Source organism: Pelodiscus sinensis, chromosome 2, assembly GCF_049634645.1.
Source record: "Pelodiscus sinensis isolate JC-2024 chromosome 2, ASM4963464v1, whole genome shotgun sequence".
In the NCBI taxonomy this organism is placed as follows: Eukaryota; Metazoa; Chordata; order Testudines; family Trionychidae; genus Pelodiscus; species Pelodiscus sinensis.
The window spans coordinates 73460158-73482185 of NC_134712.1; the positions used below are offsets into that span (position 1 = coordinate 73460158).

Sequence of the window (22028 nt, forward strand, 5' to 3'; positions counted from 1 at the left end):
AGATTTACCTTTTATTGAAGCATTTACTGTGTTTTGTTATACAATTCAATGTTGCTTACTACCGGAGTATGCATTTTGATTTTTGTTACAACAGAATAGCAGATTTTGTTTTGTTTTATATTCAAGGCAGTAGTTTAGGCCAGTGTGTTCAAGCTTGGGGGGGTGGGGAACCGCTAAATATGTGGTCTAAACACCAGAAGTGTGTTGAATGTTCATAAATCCCATAGAAAAGATACATATTTTTTTTTAGTAATTACCTTGGATTGTTTTTATTTTTTTTTCTTTTAAACAAAACAGATTGTTTTCCTTGTGTCACCGATATGTCAGCAGTGAAATAAAATATGGTCAAATACTCAGCTGTGGCTATGAAGTATTTAGTACAGTATTCAAGAAAGAAGTTCCCCAGTCCTGGGGTTGTTCTGTACTGGGCTGAGCAATTCAAGTTTGAGCCATTTGATGGGGATTAGCAATGCCCAGACAACACCCACTTTTTCCAGATCTTTTTTTCTATGGCAGCATTTAGGAAGGGTGTGATGTAGGAGCTGCTACAGAGGCTTTGTGCCAACTGAGGATCCTCCTACACAATGGGAGCTGAATCTGAGGCTGTCTTATATCAGTACTGGCACAGTTTTGGAACATGATTCAGAATAGGGGTCATAGTCTCAACTGCCTCTGTTCCTTCAGTAGATTTTTATCCCACCACAGTGTTTATCTTTATTAATCAAAGCTACCTTTAAAAAGAAGGGGAATAAAAAGAACATGATGGAAATGTTCACCTTAATGTCAGGTTTTATAATGAAAACGTATGCAGCTGATCATTGTATATTATTTTCATAGAATACTAGGACCTCGAGGTCATCAAGTCCAGTCCCCTGCACTCACGGCAGGACCAAGTACTATCTAGATCTGTGTTGTCCAGCCATTTCTGAAGCATTAGCCACTATATTGGCTACTGTCTAGCAAACTAGCCACACTCAACTGCTGTTCTTTCGCATTTTATTGGGAGAGGATGCTGGTTTAGTGGTAATACAACTGGTGATACATAGCGCAATGGTAAAACAAGCAAGGATTTTCCCCACAATTGCAAAATTTTATGTGATTTTAAAATCCTGCGGCATGTAAGAGTACACAGAGCTATTCAGTAGTAGGAGTAATGCCGATGTACCTCAGATATAGAATTCATTCTCAAGCACTCGCTTTTGGAAAAGCAGTTGAAGGAAAATTCTGTGGTGTCTTGCTTGGTGATATAAACTGATTTTGTGCAGACAAAAAAGGAGTGAGATTTGTTGAAATGCTGTATCATAATGTTAGTTTGACTATTCAACAGTAAGGTTGTTTTAAAGAAAATGAAGGAACACTGTCAAATTACCCCCTCATTGGTTATACTTAAGAACCATGGAGATGGAATCTGTTTGAGTGCTTTTGTCTTCCATAATCTGCACATTGGCAAAATCCTGGTTCCATTGAAGTGTGTGGGGAATCTTGCCAGTCACTTAATGAAGACCGAATTTCATCCACTGAGTTATAGCAATATTATATATGTAAATGGGCGATGGCACTGTATTAAGAAAGATAAACACTTTGAAGGGGGTCAAAAATACACAAGTATTATTGTATGAATTTGGGAAACATTAGTCACCAAAGTGAAACCTATTCTCTCTCTCCTTTCCAGCAATATGTGTGTAAAATACTCACTATGGCTAACTATTCTTTAGCAGATGGCCTAATATGCTTAACAAATGGATGGATGTGCAATATGAATGTAAACTTTGTCCAAAAGCTGGGCTTTAAATTTATTCTTTTACTCTTAAGTAAAAGTAGCCTGATATTTAAAGGTGCTAAACATGTTGACTTGAAATAAGTTCACTTTTTTATATAAGTGCATAAACATAAATCAGATTTCAGACATGTCTGTTTGAAAACATTTGTTTTGTTGTGACTTGAGAGAGTAATTGCAAATCTTTCTTACAGTAAATCTGAAAGAGTGCCTTAAGTCTGCAGAACATATTAGTTCAAGTGATCCTAACTTTAGAATCCTAGAAGATGGTTCTGTGTTTACAACAAATACAACTTCTTTGTCTTCTGAGGAAAAGACTTTTACCATCTTACTCAAGGATGTTCAAGGGCATGAAGAAAAGACGATAGATGTCAATTTGCTAGGTCATCAAGAAAAGGTGGGGTCATAATTGTTAGATATTCTACTTCTTGTTTGTTTGTTTTTTTGGAAAATGCCTTTTTACAGTTCATTGTGTAAAAGTTGTTTATAATTCTTAAAATGATTGCTCTATACAAAAGCGTACTTTTTATTTAGCAATACCTAATAAGTGCATGCATTTAAATTTTAAAACTCCTTGAGTGGCAAAGGCTGGAAATTATGACCTTCACCACAGGATTAAGCAATTAAAAACCTATAGAGCACTGTGTATTTGTATGAGGTACTAAAATCATATGTTGCTTAGGGCTGAAGAATTCTCAAGACAACAGAATTAAGTGGAATCATGAAGAAGATGATTTAAAAGAACAGAAAGTGGTCCATAAGATTTGGAGGGAATCCTGGAGTACCTGAAAAGGGGGAAAATGAAGGGAAACAAGAATATAAACCTTATGAATTTATGGGTTGATCTTTACTTAATTATCTCCTTTGGCCTTCTAAATCCAGACACATAAGACAAGACATGCTAGAGATACAGTCCTGAGGAGAACCAAAAGAAGGTGGGCTCCTATCCCATCCTCTATGATGGAGAATGCTCTTGGACCTTTTCCAATGCAAATTCAACAGGTACATTTTATACATCAGCTGTTTTTATAATGTAAGTTGCACTATTTTGAATTGATCAGGTAAAAAGGTAGGTCACTGCTTTTGGATTCAGATGATATCTTTGCAAAAAAGTGAAGAAAACCAACTCAATCATGCTTTTAGAAAAGCAACTGTGAATCCTGTAATTGCTCTTCAGGAAAATAAAAACCTCAAAATTAATTCATCCCCTTTGTGTATGTGCATTAATACAATCTTGAGAAATATCACATAGGAGGTCTGAGGCAGAGTTAACATTAAAACACAGCTCCTAAATCCCAGGCCTATATCTCAAAACTTCGTCCCGTTCATTGTCTATTCTGAGGTCCTGTAGCACAATTAATGTTATCACGTCACAGAAAACTGTACCATACATATACATAAAAGGGCCAAATTAAGGGTGCAAAGTCACTCAGCCTGGAAAGGGGAGGGAATGATACTTGCATATCTAGCAAAGTAAGTGTGAGAGAGTGCCCATCCCTTAATGAGTGCAACTTAAAATTATTAACATCATCCCTGACTAGCACATCTTTACTTACGCCAAAGAGGGGAGATGCTTCTGTTGTGTGTTACATTTGTCTGGAGCACTAGCTCCCTACCTACTGTGTAAGAGACAGAGTGGAGCCTGAAGCATGCTCACTGCAGTCACCATGGAGATCTGTGGGGCTGGAACATGCTTTTTGCATTTCTGGAGACTTTTAGAAGCATTCTTAAAAGCTCTACTTACCATGTGCAAATACCACTCTTCAGAGGCATAGAATGGGGTGAGGTACAAAAGCCATCCAGATGAGGACCAAAAAAAAAGGCATCTTCCTGACTCCAGTGCATTCCTCTTGCCAAATATTAAATCCCTGCTCCAAAGAAGGAAGGTGCTAGATTTCTTAAAACTGTCAGAAGGACTAACAGAGACAAAAGAACTTCCCCTTCAAAAATACCCCCTAAATCCATATCTAGTCTAGGGATGTTAAAAAGAGTGTTTGTGTAAACATGTAACCACTCACATTTTTAGTGTTTGCATATTTCCATGCAGGTGAGCAGGCGGCAGCCAGTGCTTGCATGGAGTTGGCTTTTAGCTGGCTTCTCACAAGCACGGGCTCCCACCTTTTTTCCTTCCCTCCTCCAGCAGTCTCTGATAGAGAGGCAGCAGTGCAGGGGGCAGCTGGCTTCCCACCTGTACCGGGTCCTGCCTGGCCCACCCCATGTTGCTGCCTCTGTGGACACTGGCTTCTGCCTTTTGAAACAGAGGTAGCAAGGGGGTATGTGTGCGTGCGTGTGCACATAACCATTAGGATTAACAGATGAACCAGCCTTAGCAGTTAGCATGTAATCCTTTACACAATTAACATCCCTAATCCAGTCATAAATGACTGAACCAGTTTTGCCTAAAAATGATGAAAAGTCACCTTGAGATGTTGCCAATGTTAACTAGAATGATTGAGTGGTTGAAAATAGGGTTTTTAATTAAAATTGTTAGGCAAACTTAGCTGTACCTGGCATCACTGTCTCTGTGATGCTGTGCCTAAGTAATTTTTTAATAAACTAGGGGGTGATGCCACCTGCTTGCTGCTCTTGTTAACCCACCTGTGTCGGGGGTTGGCAGGCCTGGGTTTTCCCTGGCTTCCTGGGAGGGCCCACAGCTGTGCCATTCCTGGCCTCTTGGCTGGTTCTCCTCTGCAAGGCTCTTGCCCCTTGAGGAGGTTTGGGGCTGAGCTAGGGGGCAGCGGAGGTGGCAGCAGCAGCTCCTTGCTATGCTCTGGGGCCGCGATGCTGCAGATCACCGCGGGAAACTGCTGCCTCTGCCTGGCCCGTGCTCAGGCCTCTGCCTGGCCCGTGCTCAGGCCACCGCCTGCCTGGCACTCCAGCCTTGAACAATGTGCCGCACCGTCTCTCCGCCCCCCCATCCACCTCCCCCAGCAAGATTACAGTTGTGGAGTTGGACGAGAAGAAAACCCTGAGGCTCCAAACCAGATTTGGCTTGTGGAAAAGAGCATGTGCTGCTGTGAGGAGGAGAGCTCCATGATCTACCCTCTTCCTTCCAGCCCTACACCCACCCATCCTCCTGAACCTCTCCTCTCTCCACATCCCCCTGGTCTCCATTCCTATATCCCACTCACCTCTACCATCCCCCTTTACTACACCTCCCATCCCCACATACACCCTATCCCCCTCCCTCCCTCCCTCCCTACGTACGCCCTGCTCCCTCTCATGAAGGGGCAACCTAACTAGCAAGGAAACGGCACCAACAGTTTGGCAGCTGCTACGAATGCTGCTGGGCTGCCCCTTTGTGATGCTTTGGGAGATGGTGGGGGAAGTTAGCCCCTGACTCAACCTGCCTGGAGTCTGTTGGGGGAAGGGGGGGTGGGATAGCATCTGGGGGAAGGGGTTAACTGCCGGCCTGTGTGGTGTGGAGCCAGGAGGTGGAGCAATACTTGGGTGCCAAGGGGAGGGGATTACCTGCCGGCTGTGAGGTGCAGCGCTGGGAGGGGGTCGGTGTAGGGGGGTTCTCCCCCATACACCTGGAGGTGGCATTACCCTTCAGGTGGAGTTGAGGGAGCCCGTCACACCCTATGCATTGTGGGGTTGGGTTGGGAGTCCTTTTCTCTGTAGGAAGTGGAGTGCCAGCCCCCCCACCCCCACCCTTTGCCCACCAGTGACCCATATCCAAGGGCATTCAGTGGGACACAAGCACCTTTGCCGGCTTCCAGCTGCACTAGTCTGTGGGGCGTCTCTGCCTGGGGCCCGATCCTGCAGTGCCACCCTGGCTTACTGAGAGGGAAGTGGAGGCCTCACCTGCCTTTGTTCTTCTCAAGCGGCTCCTGAGTATGACCCAAGACGTCCAGGACTGAGCGGAGTCAGGCTGCCCTGCTTCCCAGCTGCCCTCCCCATCCCAACCCTGTTGCTGCCCGTGCTGCTGCATGCCCCCCACAGCCCTGCTTCGGGAACAAAGTATGCAGGCCACGCGGCCTCTCCCCGGAGTACTGGGGAGGAGGGAAGCCACATGACATGGGAGCTACACAGCTTGTGGCTCCTGTCCCCTGATGCCCAAGGCCTTGCTGTGGCAGGCCTGGCTCTCTCCCCCCAGCTGCTGGGGGAGTCAGGCTGATCCAAAGCTGCAGGAAGCCCAGCCAACTATGGGGGAGGCCACATGTCTCATGGCTCCCACTAAGCACTGGGGCTGGTGGAGGCCATGTAGCTGAGGGTGGAAGGAGGGGATGCAGAGTGATGCATGATGTCACTGTCATCCTGCAGGAAACGTTTTTTAAATAGTGCTACTCACGTCTTCACTCCCCTTTGTACTTTTCTTCAAGCTGGATTTCCTTCCGCTGTTATTTGTAAAGGATTAGCGACCTTTCTCACAAGTGCATTTAATAGAAAGGTAGTTAAGAATGGCACTGAGCAGATCACTTCCTTATTCTTTATAAGAGTTTGAGTTGCTGTAGTACTTGGGGAAAATAAGAATTGGATTTTATGCATCCTTTCCGAAGCATGTCTGTGTTTTCTATTCCGTATTTATATTGAGAACACCGTTTAATAATTGTGTTTTGTCTTCGTTTAACAAACTCTAGGTCCAATCTGACACAGCTCAACACTACACCATTTATTACTCTGCAACTGGTCCTGGAATTGATAAAGAGCCAGTGGGTTTGTTTTACGTGGAAAAAGAAACTGGGAATATTTTTGCTACTGGCCCAGTAGACCGTGAAGAGTATCCAATGTTTAAAGTAAGGACCTAGATTGAACACACAATTAAATGCATTAGTATTTTCATTTCTAGTGCTAATACTTCCCTGGTATGTCCTAACAGGAATGAGAGGAAAATGCATCAGTATTCAGACAACTGTCTCAGAACTCTCTCTCTGATATTTATGGGCAGAAATTGGTGGCATGGGTGACGGAAGACCTAGCTTTATAGCACTTTTCTCTTTTCTGGTGGAAGAATTCAAAAAGTCCATGTAAAATTAAAATCCGACAAAGATAAGACAACTATATTAGTTCTGCAGCATTTGCTTTTTCTGTTCAGTTGTAATGTTTGTTAAATGGGTAAACTGCTCTCTCTGCTGGTTGAAAGGTATAAGGAGCTGGGAGACATGGAGATGCCTGCTCCCTGCTGGTTTCTTAAGAACAATGGAGTGTTTCCCTGCGCAGCAAGAAGCTATTACTTTGGCTATGTCTACACTACAACTTTTTTTCGGAAAAAGGCATGCAAAATATGCTCCGCATTTTACGTACCTTTTTCCGCTTTTTTTCGTAAAAGACTTTTCCAAAATTTGGCTTGTCTACAGTGGGCCAAATTTCAGAAAAAATCCTTCTTTCAGAAGATCTCTTCTTCCTCATGAAATGAGGAAGACAGGGCTTCTGAAAAAGCGCATCTGCTCTTCCGCAAAAAAGCGGAAGAGCAAACCCGTTTACAGGACACCTCAGAGTTTTTTCCTCCCGGATCTAGGCATACCCTCTGAGAGGGAAGTAGTGAAAATAAAATTTAAGATACAGATTAAGAATTCCATTGCACATTAGATTTGTTTGTTGATTGCTTCCCTCCTGCTTATTTCCCAGTGAATTGCTTCCTCCATTCTCTTCTTTGGCAGTTGGTTACCCAGGGTAATGTCTTAATTAAAAAGAAAGTTAATGAGAAACACAGGTAGTTATGTCTATGGCAATTGCTGCTTCATTTTTTTTACTCTTCTGCTTAAATGCTTGAGTTGTTGTACTTGGACACTCTTCGTTTATACAATACTGATAATGTAACTTGAAAGCTGGCTCCCCTTGCATATCAGCTCCAGGCTGCCTCGCTCGCCCTCTATCAGAGGCAGCATCATGGGGCTTCGGGGAGGGCTGGCAGATCCGGTGCTTGTGGGGAACTTGCTTAAAGCCAGCACTCCCTCCAGCTCCCCCCACACTTTGCTGCCTCTGACACAGTGGCATCAAGGAGTGTGTGTGTATGTGGGGGGGGGGGGGAACGCAAGTAGGGAACAAGTTAAACTGACAAACGTAGGCTTATCAGTTAATCATGTAGCTGTCTACATGACATCCCTAATGTCTACATAGTCCCATCCCATAAAGCTGCTGGTACTGCTCGCTCCCTTGAGTGTTTCCTTTTCACTTTTTTGCCAAAAGCTGGACTCTCAATGGACACTTCTCAGTATGACACTTGGATACAAGATGGGTTGGTGAGTGACAGAGGGTCAAATATAAGTTCTTCAATGTTTTCAGATTTCAGGATGGAAATCTTTGACAACCATTTGCATTAGTTTGCATAGTTGCATGTGAATGACGCTGGGAAGTAGTTAAATGCATTACTTCTGCCACCTCCAGTCTATATCAGTCATCTGCTCTTGCCTCAGAATGAAGACAGATTTGTTACTTAAATTGCATCTAGCACTTTATCCTGAAGTAAAAGCTATTGGTAACAAAAGGAGAAGAGAACAACAACAAAAACAGTGCACCATTGGTTAGCAAGAACTTATCTTGGTTTTTCTGTGGTCAGCAAGGAAAGATTAGTATATACTAATAGCTGCAAAATATTTATTGCAGGCATAAGCCAAATTTACATCTAGTGAATGTTGTCTGTTTATGAAAAGAGTACATTTGACATGTTGTACTTTTCAGAAATTATTCCATAGACTCTGTTATCCATTGGGCAGAAAAAGAACATTTGTCTGCTCTAGAACAGCTGGCAACTAAGTGGCTTTTTTTTCTCCTTTATAGATAATTTGCTTTGCAACCACTGCAGATGGCTACTCACCAGAGAGACCACTGGTACATACAATCAGAATTGAGGATGATAATGATAATGCACCACAGTTTACACAAGACTGTTTTCAGTTTGTTGTTGAGGAACATTGCAAATCTGGTAAGCATAATTTTATTTTTTAAATATTTTTGATCAGTATCTAAAATATGATCAGCTTCCAAAAGTGACATACCCCAATGATGAATATGTATAGTTCTGATGTTTGATCAGTTTTTCAGTAGAAATAACTACAGGCGGTCCCCGACTTACGCGGATCTGACTTATGTCGGATCCGCACTTACGAATGGGGCTTTCTCGCCCCGGAGGTCGAGGTAGCGGATTACTACCTGCGAGCTCCAGGGGAGAAAGCCCCATTCGTAAGCTGCTCGGGTACCCCTGGTCTGCTGGAGACTGTCTCCAGCAGACCAGGGGCACCGGGCGGGTTCCCGCGCCTCTGAGACTTTGCCAGAGCAAAGCCTCAGAGGCGCGGCACCCCGCTGCCGCTGCGGCTCTGCTCCCCGTGTCCCTGGTCTGCTGGGGGGGGGGGGGGTGCGGCTAGTGTGCCCCCCCCCCCAGCAGACCAGGCTTTTTTTTTTTTTGGACCCTGGGGCAGAGCAGCTGGGGCGCTGCCGATTGGTCCTGCAGCGCCAGCTCTGGGCACTACTGGACCAACCCGGCAACACCCCAGCTGCTCTGCCCCAGGTCCTGATTCAGCTGCTGCTGGTCAGTTTCAGCAGTGGCTGAATCAGGACGCCTGGGGCAGAGCAGCTGGGGTGCTGCTGGGTTGGTCCAGTAGCACCGCTCCTCAGTGCTACTGGAGCAACCCAGCAGCACCCCAGCTGCTCTGCCCCAGGCGTCCCCAAGTCAGCCGCTGCTGAAACTGACCAGCACTGACTACAGGAAGCCTGAGGCAGAGTTGCTCTGCCCCAGGCTTCCTGGAATCAGCCGCTGATCAGTTTCAGCAGCAGCTGACTTGGGGACGCTTGGGGTTCTTAAGTTGAATCTGTATGTAAGTCAGAACTGGCGGTCAGTTTCAGCAGCGGCTGAATCTGGACGCCAGTTCCGACTTACATACAGATTCAACTTAAGAACAAACCTACAGTCCCTATCTTGTATGTAACCCGGGGACTGCCTGTAATCGGTATTTTTACACTGAAGGCTACATTTTTGAAGGGCTTCCTTCCAGTTAGTCTATGTAAAATTCACACATACTCCCATTTGCATGCTATATTCACAGCTGTATATGCATACCAGATAATTTGTCCATGGCTAACTTTGTACACTCAAATCAATAATCCTTGGAAATCTTGGCCTTATTGCATGTGGTATAGGAAGGATTTTTAGATAATGCTCCTATAAGTCTTCAAAACTACTAGAAGTTACAGTAGAGCAGAATCTTGAAAAAGTGATTCTGTGCACTCAGTGCAAAAAGTGTATCTAACGTGATACTGATTCACACCATTTGTCCATTTAACTCTCTGTCTAGTCATCCGACTATGGCCAGAGCTGGTTGCTTTAGGGAGAATGAACAGGGGAATAACCAAGACTGCTCATCCAGTCCCAGCCTCTGTATCCCTGGGACACCTGGGCTAACAGACACTGAAGGACCCATCTTCCATGAACTTGTCAAAATCATATGTGAACCCAGTTATACTTTTGGCTTTCACAAAATGCCCTGCCAATAAGTTACACAGGTTGAATGTGCATTGTTTGAACAACGGCAGTCTTCTTAATCTCAATTCATATCAAAACTGTTCCATACCTTGAATTCTTTTTATTGCTTTTTTCTTTCCATTTGTTTTCCAATGATATATTTTGAGATGAGGCAGCCAAACCTGCAGAAAGTATTCAAGGTGTAAGTCTACCATGGATTTAAACAGTGACATATTGTTTTCTGTCTTGTAATCATTCCCTTTCCTAATGGTTTCTAATACTCTCTTTTGATAGTTATTACATATTGAGTTTTTTCGATTTAAGCTGCGCAACTTGAGCTACGTGAATTGTGTAGCATAAGTCAAAATAGCTTAATTTAGCTTTTGGAGCTGTCTACACAGCAGGAAGTCAAAGGAAGAACACTCTTCCTTCAACTTCCCTTACACCTCGTAAAATGAGGGTTACAGGAGTCAGAGTAAGACGTTCTCCAGCTTACTATTATTTCAAAATAATGGCTTGTAGTGTAGATATGCACTGATAGTAACTTATTGCTTAGAACGTAAGAACGGCCATACTGGGTCAGACCAAAGGTCCATCTAGCCCAGTATTTTATCTGCCAACAATGGCCAATGCCAGTTGCCCTAAAGGGAGTGAACATAACAGGTAATCATCACATGATTCTTCTCCTGTCATCCTTTTCCAGACAAACAGAGGCTAAGTACGCCATTCCTACCCATCCTGGCTAATAGCCAATGATGGACCTAATCTCCATGAATTTATCTAGGTCTTTTTCAAACACTGTTAAAGTACTAGCCTTCACAACATCCTCTGGCAACGAGTTCCAATAGTTGACTGTCCGCTGCATGAAGAAAAGCTTCCTTTTGTTTGTTTTAAACCAGCTACCTATTAATTTAATTTAGAAACCCCTAGTTTTTATATTATAGGAACAAGTAAATAACTTCTCCTTATTCACTTTTTCCACACCAGTCATGATTTTGCAGACCTCTATTGTATCCCCCTTTAGCCTCCTATTTTCTAAGATGAAAAGTCCAAGCCTTTTTAATTTCTCTTCCTTTTGATTAGTGGACCATCCAGACTTACACTGTTTTAACCCTTGACAACTACCTGTTAGAATTCCAGCCCAACGTGAAGACAAACAAGCAGCACATTCAGAATGAAATCAGTAGCTGGATAAAGATATACACATACACACAATATTCAGAATCATAGAATCATAAAACAGTGGAAGGATAGTGATAGAGATGCAGCCGTGTTAGTCTGGTGTAGCTGAAACAAAAGACAGAACTATGTAGCACTTTAAAGACTAACAAGATGGTTTATTGGGTGATGAGCTTTCGTGGGCCAGACCCACTTCCTCAGATCAATATGTGGAAAAAAATTGGCACAACCATATATACCGAAGTGATATAATCAAAAAAATGAACGCATGTGAAATTGGAAACTGGAAGGGACCTTGAGTGGTCGTTTAGTCCAGTCCCCTGCCCTCATGGCAGGACCCAGTACTGTCTAGATGATCCCTGGTAGACATTTATCTAACGTGCTCTTAAATATCTCCAGATAGAAATACACAGGTTCCCCCAAATTGTCATGTGTAAAGGAGCAACGTTTGTTTCTATTTTATGTGTACAGACACTTTAAAAATTAATTTCAAACAATGTTTCTTGGAGGATTTTTTGAATTTAAAATTGTTCTGTATATACAGGGACAATAGTTGGACAAGTCACGGCAGAAGACCGAGATGAACCTCATACTCTGCATACTTCCCTGAGGTATCGAATTGTATCACAACAACCATCGTCACCCAAAATATTTTCTATTAATTCTGAATCAGGTATCATAAGCACACTATCAACACAACTGGATAGAGAGGTAACTTTTTTTAATCTAAAACATAATATTTAGTTTCACTTCATAGTTTTATGAACTGATATATTCAAAGAAGTATGCAACATTTTAATGAGACTAAAAAAGCACAATATATGGTTTCAAATTGTCTATAATGATTTAGAAGCGAGATTCTCCCGTAAGCTTTGGAAAAACACAGAAGAACTTGAATCTGAACTTTTTCTGTTTCCCTGATCCAATATGAGAGTGGATCAGCAAAGCAAAACTGGCAGTCTGAGGCCACATCTCCACTTGCCAGACTATCAATACTTTGGTGATTGGTTAGTGGGTCTTTACTAGACCAGCTAAATCAATTCCTGAAGGATCAAAGGCTGAGGGCATCCCTGTTGGCACTGGTACTTGTTATCGTGAGGAATAAGGAAAGTCAAGAGGAGCATTGACTCCTCTCCTCTCCAGTGTAGACTTGGCCTAACATATCTTGCTAGCGTTGCTTGACTGTGCCATATAGATATTAAGAAATAGCTATGCCCAGGGCAAGTAGATTTTAGCCCAGCATGGCGCCGCAGAGTGGTCTGTGCATGCTCAGTGCGCCAAACTGCATGGCTGGCGAGCGGTGTTCACCACTGCTTGTCAAGCCCTGGCTATGCCTATCAATTTTCTCTGTGTAGACAAAGCCTTGAACAATGTTGAGATTGTGGGTATAGTGAATGAGAAATATTAAGGTTTTGCAATGGAAAAATGAATCTTGATTGTAGAGGACAGATTACTTATTTCCTACAGATGAATTTTAGGACTTTATGAAGCAAAGTTATCCCCTCCAACTCAATAAACCAAATTTAGACCAGCAAATTTAGGGTGTTCGGCTCCTTCAGAGCCGCTCTGTCTCAGGTGGTGGTATTTTGTTACTACTGTAGCTACTCAAATTATTGGTATGCATTTTATAACTACTAAAATTATAGTAGTGTTTAAATACTTGATTCCCCTTCCTCTTTCCAGTGATTTTATCGGGATGTGTAAAGTGTGTTGCTCATGCATTGTCAGACCTGCTGACAAGCATGCCTTATCGTACTTACACTGAACAAAGATTCATCACAGGAGCATTTCTGTTCTTTCTATTCAAGATGTAGCATGAGAGGGGGCAGCACAAGATTATGGAACTAAGTTGCAATGAAGGATGCATTTTTGTGTTTCTCCCTCCGTGAGCAGTGGGAGGAGAGGGTGGAAATCTCATTAGCCAAACATGTGAGAGGGGAAATAAAGCAGCAACCCATGGGTGAAGCTCTTCATCATAAGATCCAGAGGAGAGACACCCACATATTATGCTAACTTCTGCCTGCCACCAAACAGTATCAGACTATATAGAACATCTTGCTACTTTTCTCAGCAGACAACACTGTGCATATGATGGAGGAGAAGTGGCTGCCATGTGGATGCGTTTGTGGGCTTTCTTTAAGGGAAGGGAAAATAGTTGTGGACTTAGGACATTATGAAGATCCTTCTATCAGTCAACATGACTCTAGGTTTCCAGTAAAACTTTGAGCTCCATGTATTGTTTAGTCACTGAAAAATATTTTATTCACATTTTCACTTTTTTCTATCCATAAAGCTGGTGGTTTGATTTCTCTTTTCCTAGAAAATATTTGCATGTTTAATGTTATATCTTTAGAAAGGCAGGGAAGGAAATAAAGTATTTAATTCTATGGTAAAAGTAATATGAATGTGAAAGTTTTCTCTAACCTTTTTTTTAATGTTTATTTTTCAGGGAATAGCCAAACATACGTTGCTAATTGAAGTACGAGATATGGGAGGTCAGCCTTTTGGTTTGTGCAATACAGCAACAGCTGTCATTACCGTTGGAGATATAAATGACAATGCTCCAATTTTTAGCGTTACATCTGTAAGTTTGTTTTGTGTCTGTCACAGTTGTGGGGTTGACTGCACCTCTGTCCAGTGTTCCCTCTAATTTTTTATGTCCATGTGTGAAGTGACTTTTGTTATGTACACCAACCTGTAGGTGATGTGCGGAATGATTTCTGTTATGTGATACATGGACAGTGTGTGGTGAGGGTTAGGGTAAGGGCTTTAAATGGAGCCTTTGGATGTGGGAGGGGACTTTGGATTGGGGCAGGTAGTTGGGGTACGGGAGGGGGTGAGTGCTGCGGCTGAACTCTGGAGTAGGGCTGGGGATGAGGGGTTTAGGTGCAGAAGGGGGTTTCAGACTGGCAGTGGGGTGGGACAGAGGGATTTGAAATACAAGAGGGGGCTGTGGCTTGAAGCAAGGAGTTACTGTACAGGAGAGGATGAGGGCTCTGGGGTGGGCCTAGGGATGTGAGGTTTGGGATACCCGAGGGGGGCTCCAGATTTGGAGAGGGGCATAGGCCTAGGATTTGGAGTTGCAGGAGATGGTACAGGCCATGGACTGCGTTGTGGGCTTTGGGGGGCTCACAGCATGTGGGTTATGGGGTTTTTTGGGGGGGGGGCTTATGGTGGGTCAGGCAGTTGGGGCTTGGGGTGTACCTGAGCAGCTCGTGGGCAGCAGTATTAGGATAGGCTGCCTGGTGCTTGACTGTTCTGGGGCACCACGTTGTGCCCTGGAAGTGGCCAGCAGATCTGGCTTCTGTGAGGATGGGAGGAAGAGGCAGGAGCATGAGGCTCCATGACATGCTGTGTGCACTGTTCTGGCTTGCAAAACCGATCCTCAAGCTTCTATTAGCCAATTGCCAACTTCCATTGTCTAATTGTGGAGCCAGTGGTCTGGGCAGGACAGAATGTGGAGCTCTGTGGCCTCCCTACACCTAGGCCCAAGCAGGTCTAGCTCCAGGAGCAGGGAGGTCCCCCCCCTCCTCAGGGAAACTGATCCTCAGTGCAAGGCTTAATAGGCAGTTACTGGCCCCAGAGCTTTGAAGGAACTTAGCCTCTGACCCCTTTCTGGACTCTTGAGGTGTTGGGTCTCATACCCTTACCTGTCTTGGAGTGGAATCTTTTCATTTTTCCCTTCTTAGAGCAGAATCTGGTTTAAAAAATACCCCTCCTGGGTCAACTGAGTAGGCCAAGTCAGATTCAGGCACTTGCTTGATGCTCTCTTAAGGTATCCTGTGATCAATGATGTTCATTGACCAACAGCCTTTTTACAAGAAGTATGTTTATTAGACAGTGGAACAAAGCATTAGAAAACTATTCATGCTATTTTTAAAAATAGTTTTATTTACTCTTATCTAATCTAATGCTTCATTACAAGCCAAAGTTACATGGGGTTTCCTCTAGAGTTAGAATAGACCTAATGTTTGTTTGTTTTTTCCCAAGGAGACCAAGGAGCTCTGTGGGATCTAGGTGGGACCCTGTTAGTTTCTCCAAGAGTGACTCTCCCCTGTATCTCTGGTCTCCTCCAAATACCATGTTTCTCACGTATCTCTATTACAGAGGCTAGATGCAAAGTCTCACTGTTCTCTCGGACTGGCTTCTAGTCATCCAGCTAGAGCAGGGTTTCCTAAAGAGTGTTCCGTGACAACACTGATGTGCCGCAAGGCAGTCAGAAGTGTGCCTCGGAGAAAACAGAATTCAAAATGACTGCCCTTGAAGGGACAAGCCTCAGTTTTTTCGTTGGTCACAACTTTTCCCTGGCGGCACGCTGCTTTTTTTTTTTTTTTGGTTTGGTCAACAGCTTTTCCCTGGGAAATAGCTACCCTTAAAGGGGCAAGCTTCTTTTTATGTTGTTTCCTTGATGTTCTCCATTTTAAAACACATTGTTCAGTGTTCCTCGGTCTTAAAGTTTAAGAAACACTGAGCTAGAACATCTAAGGGCATTTCCACACAGGAAGATATACCAGTATAAGAGAAAAAGTGTGAATTTAAGCTGCTATAATTATGCTGGTATAACTCCTCACAAAGGATGCTTTTATTCTGGCACGTGAGAGCTTTACTTTGGTTTTGGCTCATGTTAGTTTAAACTATAAAGCTGCTGTAGTGAGGCTTTTGTCTGTTTCTTTAAACAATTAATTAAGCATTCTAATTGGAAATGTAACATTCTTCAAATGAAATTTTGGTCCAAGTAAAGTGAGTAGAATTAAGGGTTCCACCAGAGAATGTTGAATATAGAAGTAGAAAACAGTGCTTAATACTTCCCTTGCAGAAAACCAACAAAAAACCAAACAGAAGAAACCAAATCTTATTACCAAAGCTTTACACTTGTCATTGAATTTAAGGCATTGCATTTAAACATCTTTTATGAACTGTGTAATTGATACTGTATTTCATATTTACTTTAAACAATAGATAATATAATTTTATTTCAGTATGAAGTAAGAGTGCAGGAAAACCGAGTGAATGTGGAAATACTGAGAATTCCTTGTTTGGACAAGGATGAGCCCAAATCACCTGCCTGGCAGTGCAAATTCGCTATTGTAAAAGGAAATGAAGATAAACATTTTGCTATTACAACAGATAAAAGAACAAATGAAGGGATATTATGTGTTGTTAAGGTAAGCAAAGATGAAAACATAAGCTCAAATCCTGGGAGTTAGTTGTTTTTAACACCAACTTTTTTGTTGAAGCTATAAATTCTGGTTAGCTAATTACACTCTATCTGTGGGATATTAGCTCTGCTTCCTTTTTGAATTGAACAAACAAATTCATCTGATACTTCTCTGAGGGTAGGTGGGTTTTTTTGTACATTTTTTGTTTTGTTTGTTTGTTTTCTGGCAAAAGTGTAGGAAATTTTATGTGCTTAGTGAGATTTGAAAATTATTCAGATATATTTTCCCTTTGGGACTTTTGCTAATGTTTTTGCGTGGTGGAGTACAGAAGGGGGTTGTGTTAAATTTTAATTCCATAATAGCTAGACCTAAAATTCCATATTTGGTTTAATCTGGTTGACAAGGAATGGGGTCTTTCACTAATCTGAAACAGGGTTATATCAACCTGAACTGGGAACCTTTTTTAGTTCACACCTTTTTTTAGTACCTCCCAAGGTGGGCAGAAGGTTAATATGCACTTGAGAAATGTAAGTAGCAGAGAGTTACTGTAGTGAGTATGGGCATGGCTAGCTTTCTGCTTAAAATATGATTTATATTTTAAACACACAGAACCCTGCTATGATGAAAGTATACTTTTCATCATAATGGTAGACTGTCAACTTCTACTCATTGGCCTGCAGAATGTAACAGTTCTAACAATTCTGCTACAGCTAGTGACATTTCTGTTCTGGTTTAAGAATTAATACTTGCCTTTCTCCGTGATGTCCGTGTTTGCTGTATGGAACATGGCTTCATCGCCTTTGTCCTCTTAAAGAGGAGAATCTTACATTGGAAAGTGCTAGGCAATTAAAACATTTCAAGGATATGTTGGGGTTTTTTTAAATGTGTTTATCAATATTTCTGAATAGGTAAAAGCAATCTGGTATCCCTTAGTGCAGTCGTCTCCAACCTTTTTACACCCAAGATCGCTTTTTAAATGACAGACTAAGCCAAGATCTACTGCCCCGCCCCTTCCTTGAAGCCCTGCCCTCTCTATTCTCCTCCTCTCCATCACTTGCTATCCCCAATCCTTATACTGCTGCTTTAAAAAAAAAATTCTCTGTAGGAAGAGGTTTTTCCAACATTTAGCCTGTCTAGACTGGACCAAATGTCAGGAAAAAAAAATTCTTTTGAAATCCACCTTATTCCTTGTGGAAAGAGGAATATAGGGGTGACCGAAAGAGCCTGTTTGCTTTTCCACTAAAAAAGCGGAAGAACAAACGCCACCGTGGATGCAGAAGAGTTTTTCTGGGATATCTCCAGAATCCTGAAAAACTCCTGCAGTCCAGCTGGACCCTTGCTGTGTTGAGACAGGATGTGTAGTGGGAATGAGGGATTTGGGTGTGGGAAGGGGAGCTGTGCTGGAGCAAGCTTCCTGGGCTGAGCGCAGGGCAGCCGTGTGGGAGCGAAGAGAAGCTCCACGTGGGCAGGCGCAGAGGAGAAGCTGCCAATCAGCTGGAGTGCATGGCAGCCTCTTTCAGCTGAAAGCCACAGTCAGCTGGCTGGGATGTATCGGCCCTCCTGACCTCCCAGCTCCCACCATTCCTTGCAGCTACTCACCTGTGTTGTTGCTTGGTGAGTAGCTGCTCCTCAAATGAGAAAATCTAATGTAAAGGTACTGCACAGGCGCGCAGTTCAAAGAGGGCTGAAGAGCTACTCTTAGAGCCCCTGAGATCTACCGGTAGATCACGATCTACTCGTTAGTGACCATGGCCTTAGTGTTATAAAAGAGAGACTTACTCCTTTTGAAAGGCAAGAAAATGGCCTTTATGGACAGCATGGATATCATGTTAACAAAAACCATTTTCATGGTGGCTGCTCTGCAAGTTCAGAGACTCTTGCCCATAGTTAAATTCTCACCAGGTACCCATATGCATTTCTAATAGGTAAGTATTCTTGAGTTGTGACAGCAGGAAGGAAAGACTGCAAGCATTCTTGGGAAAAAGTCAGGGTGTGTTTACACTGCAGTGGCTAGTAGGGATGGATGTTATAGTGTAATTGAATTGTCATGTAACAGCACAAAATAATATTGGTTATACAAGCTATTCAATAGTCCCCAAGTGCAGGGTTGGCAGCCAGTGCTCTCCTGACCCTGTTCCTACGGAGCTCCCTGCCAACCCATGCTGCTGCCTCTGTATCAAAGCTTCCTTTGCAGACCAAATGCCTGCTGCCCTGCGATGCTGCCTCTGATCTAGAGGGGGCGTGGCAGCAGCTCATATCAGGGGGCGGGGGTCTGAGCTCCCCACAGACAGAGCCTGCTCTGTGGGATGTGGAGCAGTGTCTCTCTGTGGGGACTTCAGCCCACCATGGACAGAGACTACTTTGCAGCCTTGCCTGCCCCCTGTGCTGCTGCTTCAGATAGAGGCAGCAGTGTGGGCAGGCAGCAATGAGGAGCCAGTGCTGGGGGGAACTGGCATTTTAGCCAGCTCTCCCCCAGCACTGTCATCTGCCTGACCCCCTCACCCCACCACTGTAAGAGGCAGCAAGCTGTGTGTGTGTGGAAACCAGGTCTGTGGAGCCAATACGTGGGGGACCTGGCTTGAAAGCCTACCCCTTCTCCCCCCTCCATCCTGCTGCCGCTCATTACCACACCAGCTCCATCCGCCTTCCCTTGCTGCCTCTGATACAGGCTTATTGGTTAATCGTATAGTTGACTACATGTTGGCATCCCTAGTGGCTATGCTACAGTAACACAGCTATGATGTGGCAGCTGTGCTACCATAGTGTACATGCTATTGTTGAAAGGAGGTGTTTCTACCCATGTAGGAAGTCCACACTTCAAGAGGGAACAATTCTTGGGGGTTAGGTCAATTTGTACACAGCTCTCAGGATGCAAAATTGTTTACAGCTCTGAGTGTAGACCAGGCCTCCGTTAAGGAATTAAGCTATGGCCCTTGGGGTGAAAGGTAGGCAAATAAAACGTTACAAATATAACTTTTTGTGGTGCTCCTTATACCATGCAAGGGATGCTGCCACTTTTTTTCTTAGCGCTTCCTGAAAATCAGGTCTCTTTAAGGTTTCTCAAGTTGGATATCTAAGAATTGAGAGGTCCAAAATAACTAGTCCTTTCCTATAATCATGACCATTATGACTTTGGCTTTTTCTACTATTAGAAACTGTGATGAGAGAACTTATAGTTGGTTTTGGTGAATTTACTAGCTGTACATTTATTTTACAGGGATTGGATTATGAAATCAGCCAGCTAAAGATACTTGAGATTACCGTAGCTAATGAGATACCTTATATTATGGTACCATATTCAAGTTCACTTGCTAAGGGCATCTGTACTGTTAGAGTTATTGTACAAGATGTTGATGAGGGGCCAGTATTCAAACCTTGTTTGTTACGTATCACGATTGACGGATGCGCTAAAGGTGAAACAGTGGTCGGCAAATACCTAGCTGAGGACCCAGAAACCGGAAATAGCGACGGCATAAGGTGTACATTTTATTATTGGATTTATTAATTACATAATATTTGGGAATATGGGAGAGAAAAACATTATGCAATTAAAAAAAACAATTTTTATCTTTACTAGCTATCGGATTCCACCTGAGCAATGCAAATGGCTCTCCATTAATGAAAATTCAGGCGAGCTCAGAACTGTTACACTTTTGGACAGAGATCAGCAAGACATGACGAACAAGCAGTGTAACATTTCAGTCATTGCAATAGATCGAAGTGAGTACCAAATGTTTTATAGATCAAATAGGTTATGGATATATTAATCATACATGTTCATGTGCGCACACAAATATTCTTGGAACAGTGTCATTAAACTATTTTCTGGGAACTTGCAGTTAATTGTAATGGAGACAGTCTTTTGGCCATCATATTTTTGGGGAGTGGTAATTCCTGTTCCCCCAATGGGGGTGAGGGGAGGACAGTGATTCACTGGGAATGAGGGTAGCTTTTTGTGGGTTGAGCAACTGAATACAGCAGGTTGGGCCAAATTTCCAAAAGTAGTGTTCTTACGCAGTTTGGGCCAGGAGTACTGAAAAGCTCAGTTCTATTTAAAATGTTTTGATACTTGAACTAGTGAACGTTTTTTTTTCCTTTGGGTTTGTTCTCTTCTGCTGGATTGGTCCCCTAGGTGGTACTTCAGACAGCCATGAGAATCAGGCTGTCAAATTGTAAATAGAAAATTCTTGTAAATCCCGTAAATGTTATCTCTAATCTTCTGTTTGATCCCTTGCTGTGAAGTATCTGATTTAAAAGCACTTTTAAGAATAACTTGGGTTTGCTGTGTTCTATATTATATTGTGACTTTCTTCTCTAGTAAACTACCTAGGGCTAAATTTTTTTTAAACACTTATCATAGTAAGCAGGGCTCGACAATTAGTGTAATCTACTCACCCATGGCGAGTAGATTGCAAGCCGGCATAGCCGTGCGGCGCGGTCTGCGTATGTGCAGCGTGCCGAACTGCGCGGCTGGCGAGCAGGTCTCGCCACTGCTTGGCAAGCCCTGACAATTAGTAGTACTTACTCAGATTAGTAGTCCCTATTTTACCTGGGATTACTAGGTAAATATTACTCGTCTTGCTTAAGGCTTACAGAATCAGATTTCCATGAGGGATGTGAAAGTATAAACGTGTACATGGTTAACCAGTGAGCCTTCATGGTTTTATATAGGCTCCCCCTCCCTTAAAAGGCTTCTGTTACAGAGGTTGTGTGTGTGTGGGGGGGGGGGGGGGGGGAGTAGGAGCAGGTGACTCTGATACAGAGGCAGCAGCAAGCAAATCTGCTTAGGGAGCCATCTTAAAAGCTGTCTCTTTGCACGTACCAGTTCCCAGGGAGATTACTTCTCCTCCCTCCCCACCATCCCATGTAATGTGTAACTGCTGACATTTTCAGCGGTTGCATGTTTAACTAAATAAATTTAAACATCCCTAGTTTTCATTCTATAAAACAATTTTCAAAACCAAAATCTATCAGTTTAACATTTAAAGATTACATAACCTATGGGTACTCATCTATATCCTTTATTATCCTTGGAAAAGACATCATTGAGATGAGCTAATGTAAATACCCTTTGTTTTCCAAAAGCTTAGTGTAGCTAATAGAGTCTCAAGGTAGTTTTAATGATTTGTAGCCCACAGACTTACTAATATTTTGGTATGCCAATATGGGTACTGTTAGAGGCATTACAAAGATGCATTTCATATAGAAATAAAAAAGGCTTTGGACCCAGTGACAAGATCAAGCTCACAGTCAAGATCGCAATCTGTTAAAACTTGAATGGGAATGAATTAAAGTTTCTCAAATTGCTTTGTAAGCAGAACCTGTTCTTAAAAAGTTTTATTTTTCTGTGTAATTTCTTAAATTTTGCAGTTTATAATGCTAAATGCAAATAATTTTATTGCAAATTTTATTATACCATGTAAATGCAGTATATAATAGTGACCAAATACCCATAAAAGGAGGTGGTAAGAAATAATTGACCTTTTTAGCATTCTGCATATATAAAGCTTCA

General features: G+C 42.9%; 1 protein-coding gene across 2 annotated transcripts in view; it reads left to right on the forward strand.

The window, feature by feature from the left end:
* LOC102447430 (desmocollin-1) overlaps positions 1 to 22028 on the forward strand; it is a 44001-nt gene that overhangs the window by 4192 nt on the left and 17781 nt on the right. For both annotated transcript variants that reach the window (XM_075920789.1, XM_075920790.1), the window contains exons 3-11: positions 1972 to 2174; positions 2660 to 2779; positions 6361 to 6516; positions 8501 to 8645; positions 11902 to 12068; positions 13807 to 13941; positions 16337 to 16522; positions 19734 to 19993; positions 20094 to 20236. In XM_075920789.1, the coding sequence (XP_075776904.1) occupies positions 1972 to 2174; positions 2660 to 2779; positions 6361 to 6516; positions 8501 to 8645; positions 11902 to 12068; positions 13807 to 13941; positions 16337 to 16522; positions 19734 to 19993; positions 20094 to 20236 (1515 nt within the window). The remainder of the gene's footprint in view (positions 1 to 1971; positions 2175 to 2659; positions 2780 to 6360; positions 6517 to 8500; positions 8646 to 11901; positions 12069 to 13806; positions 13942 to 16336; positions 16523 to 19733; positions 19994 to 20093; positions 20237 to 22028) is intronic.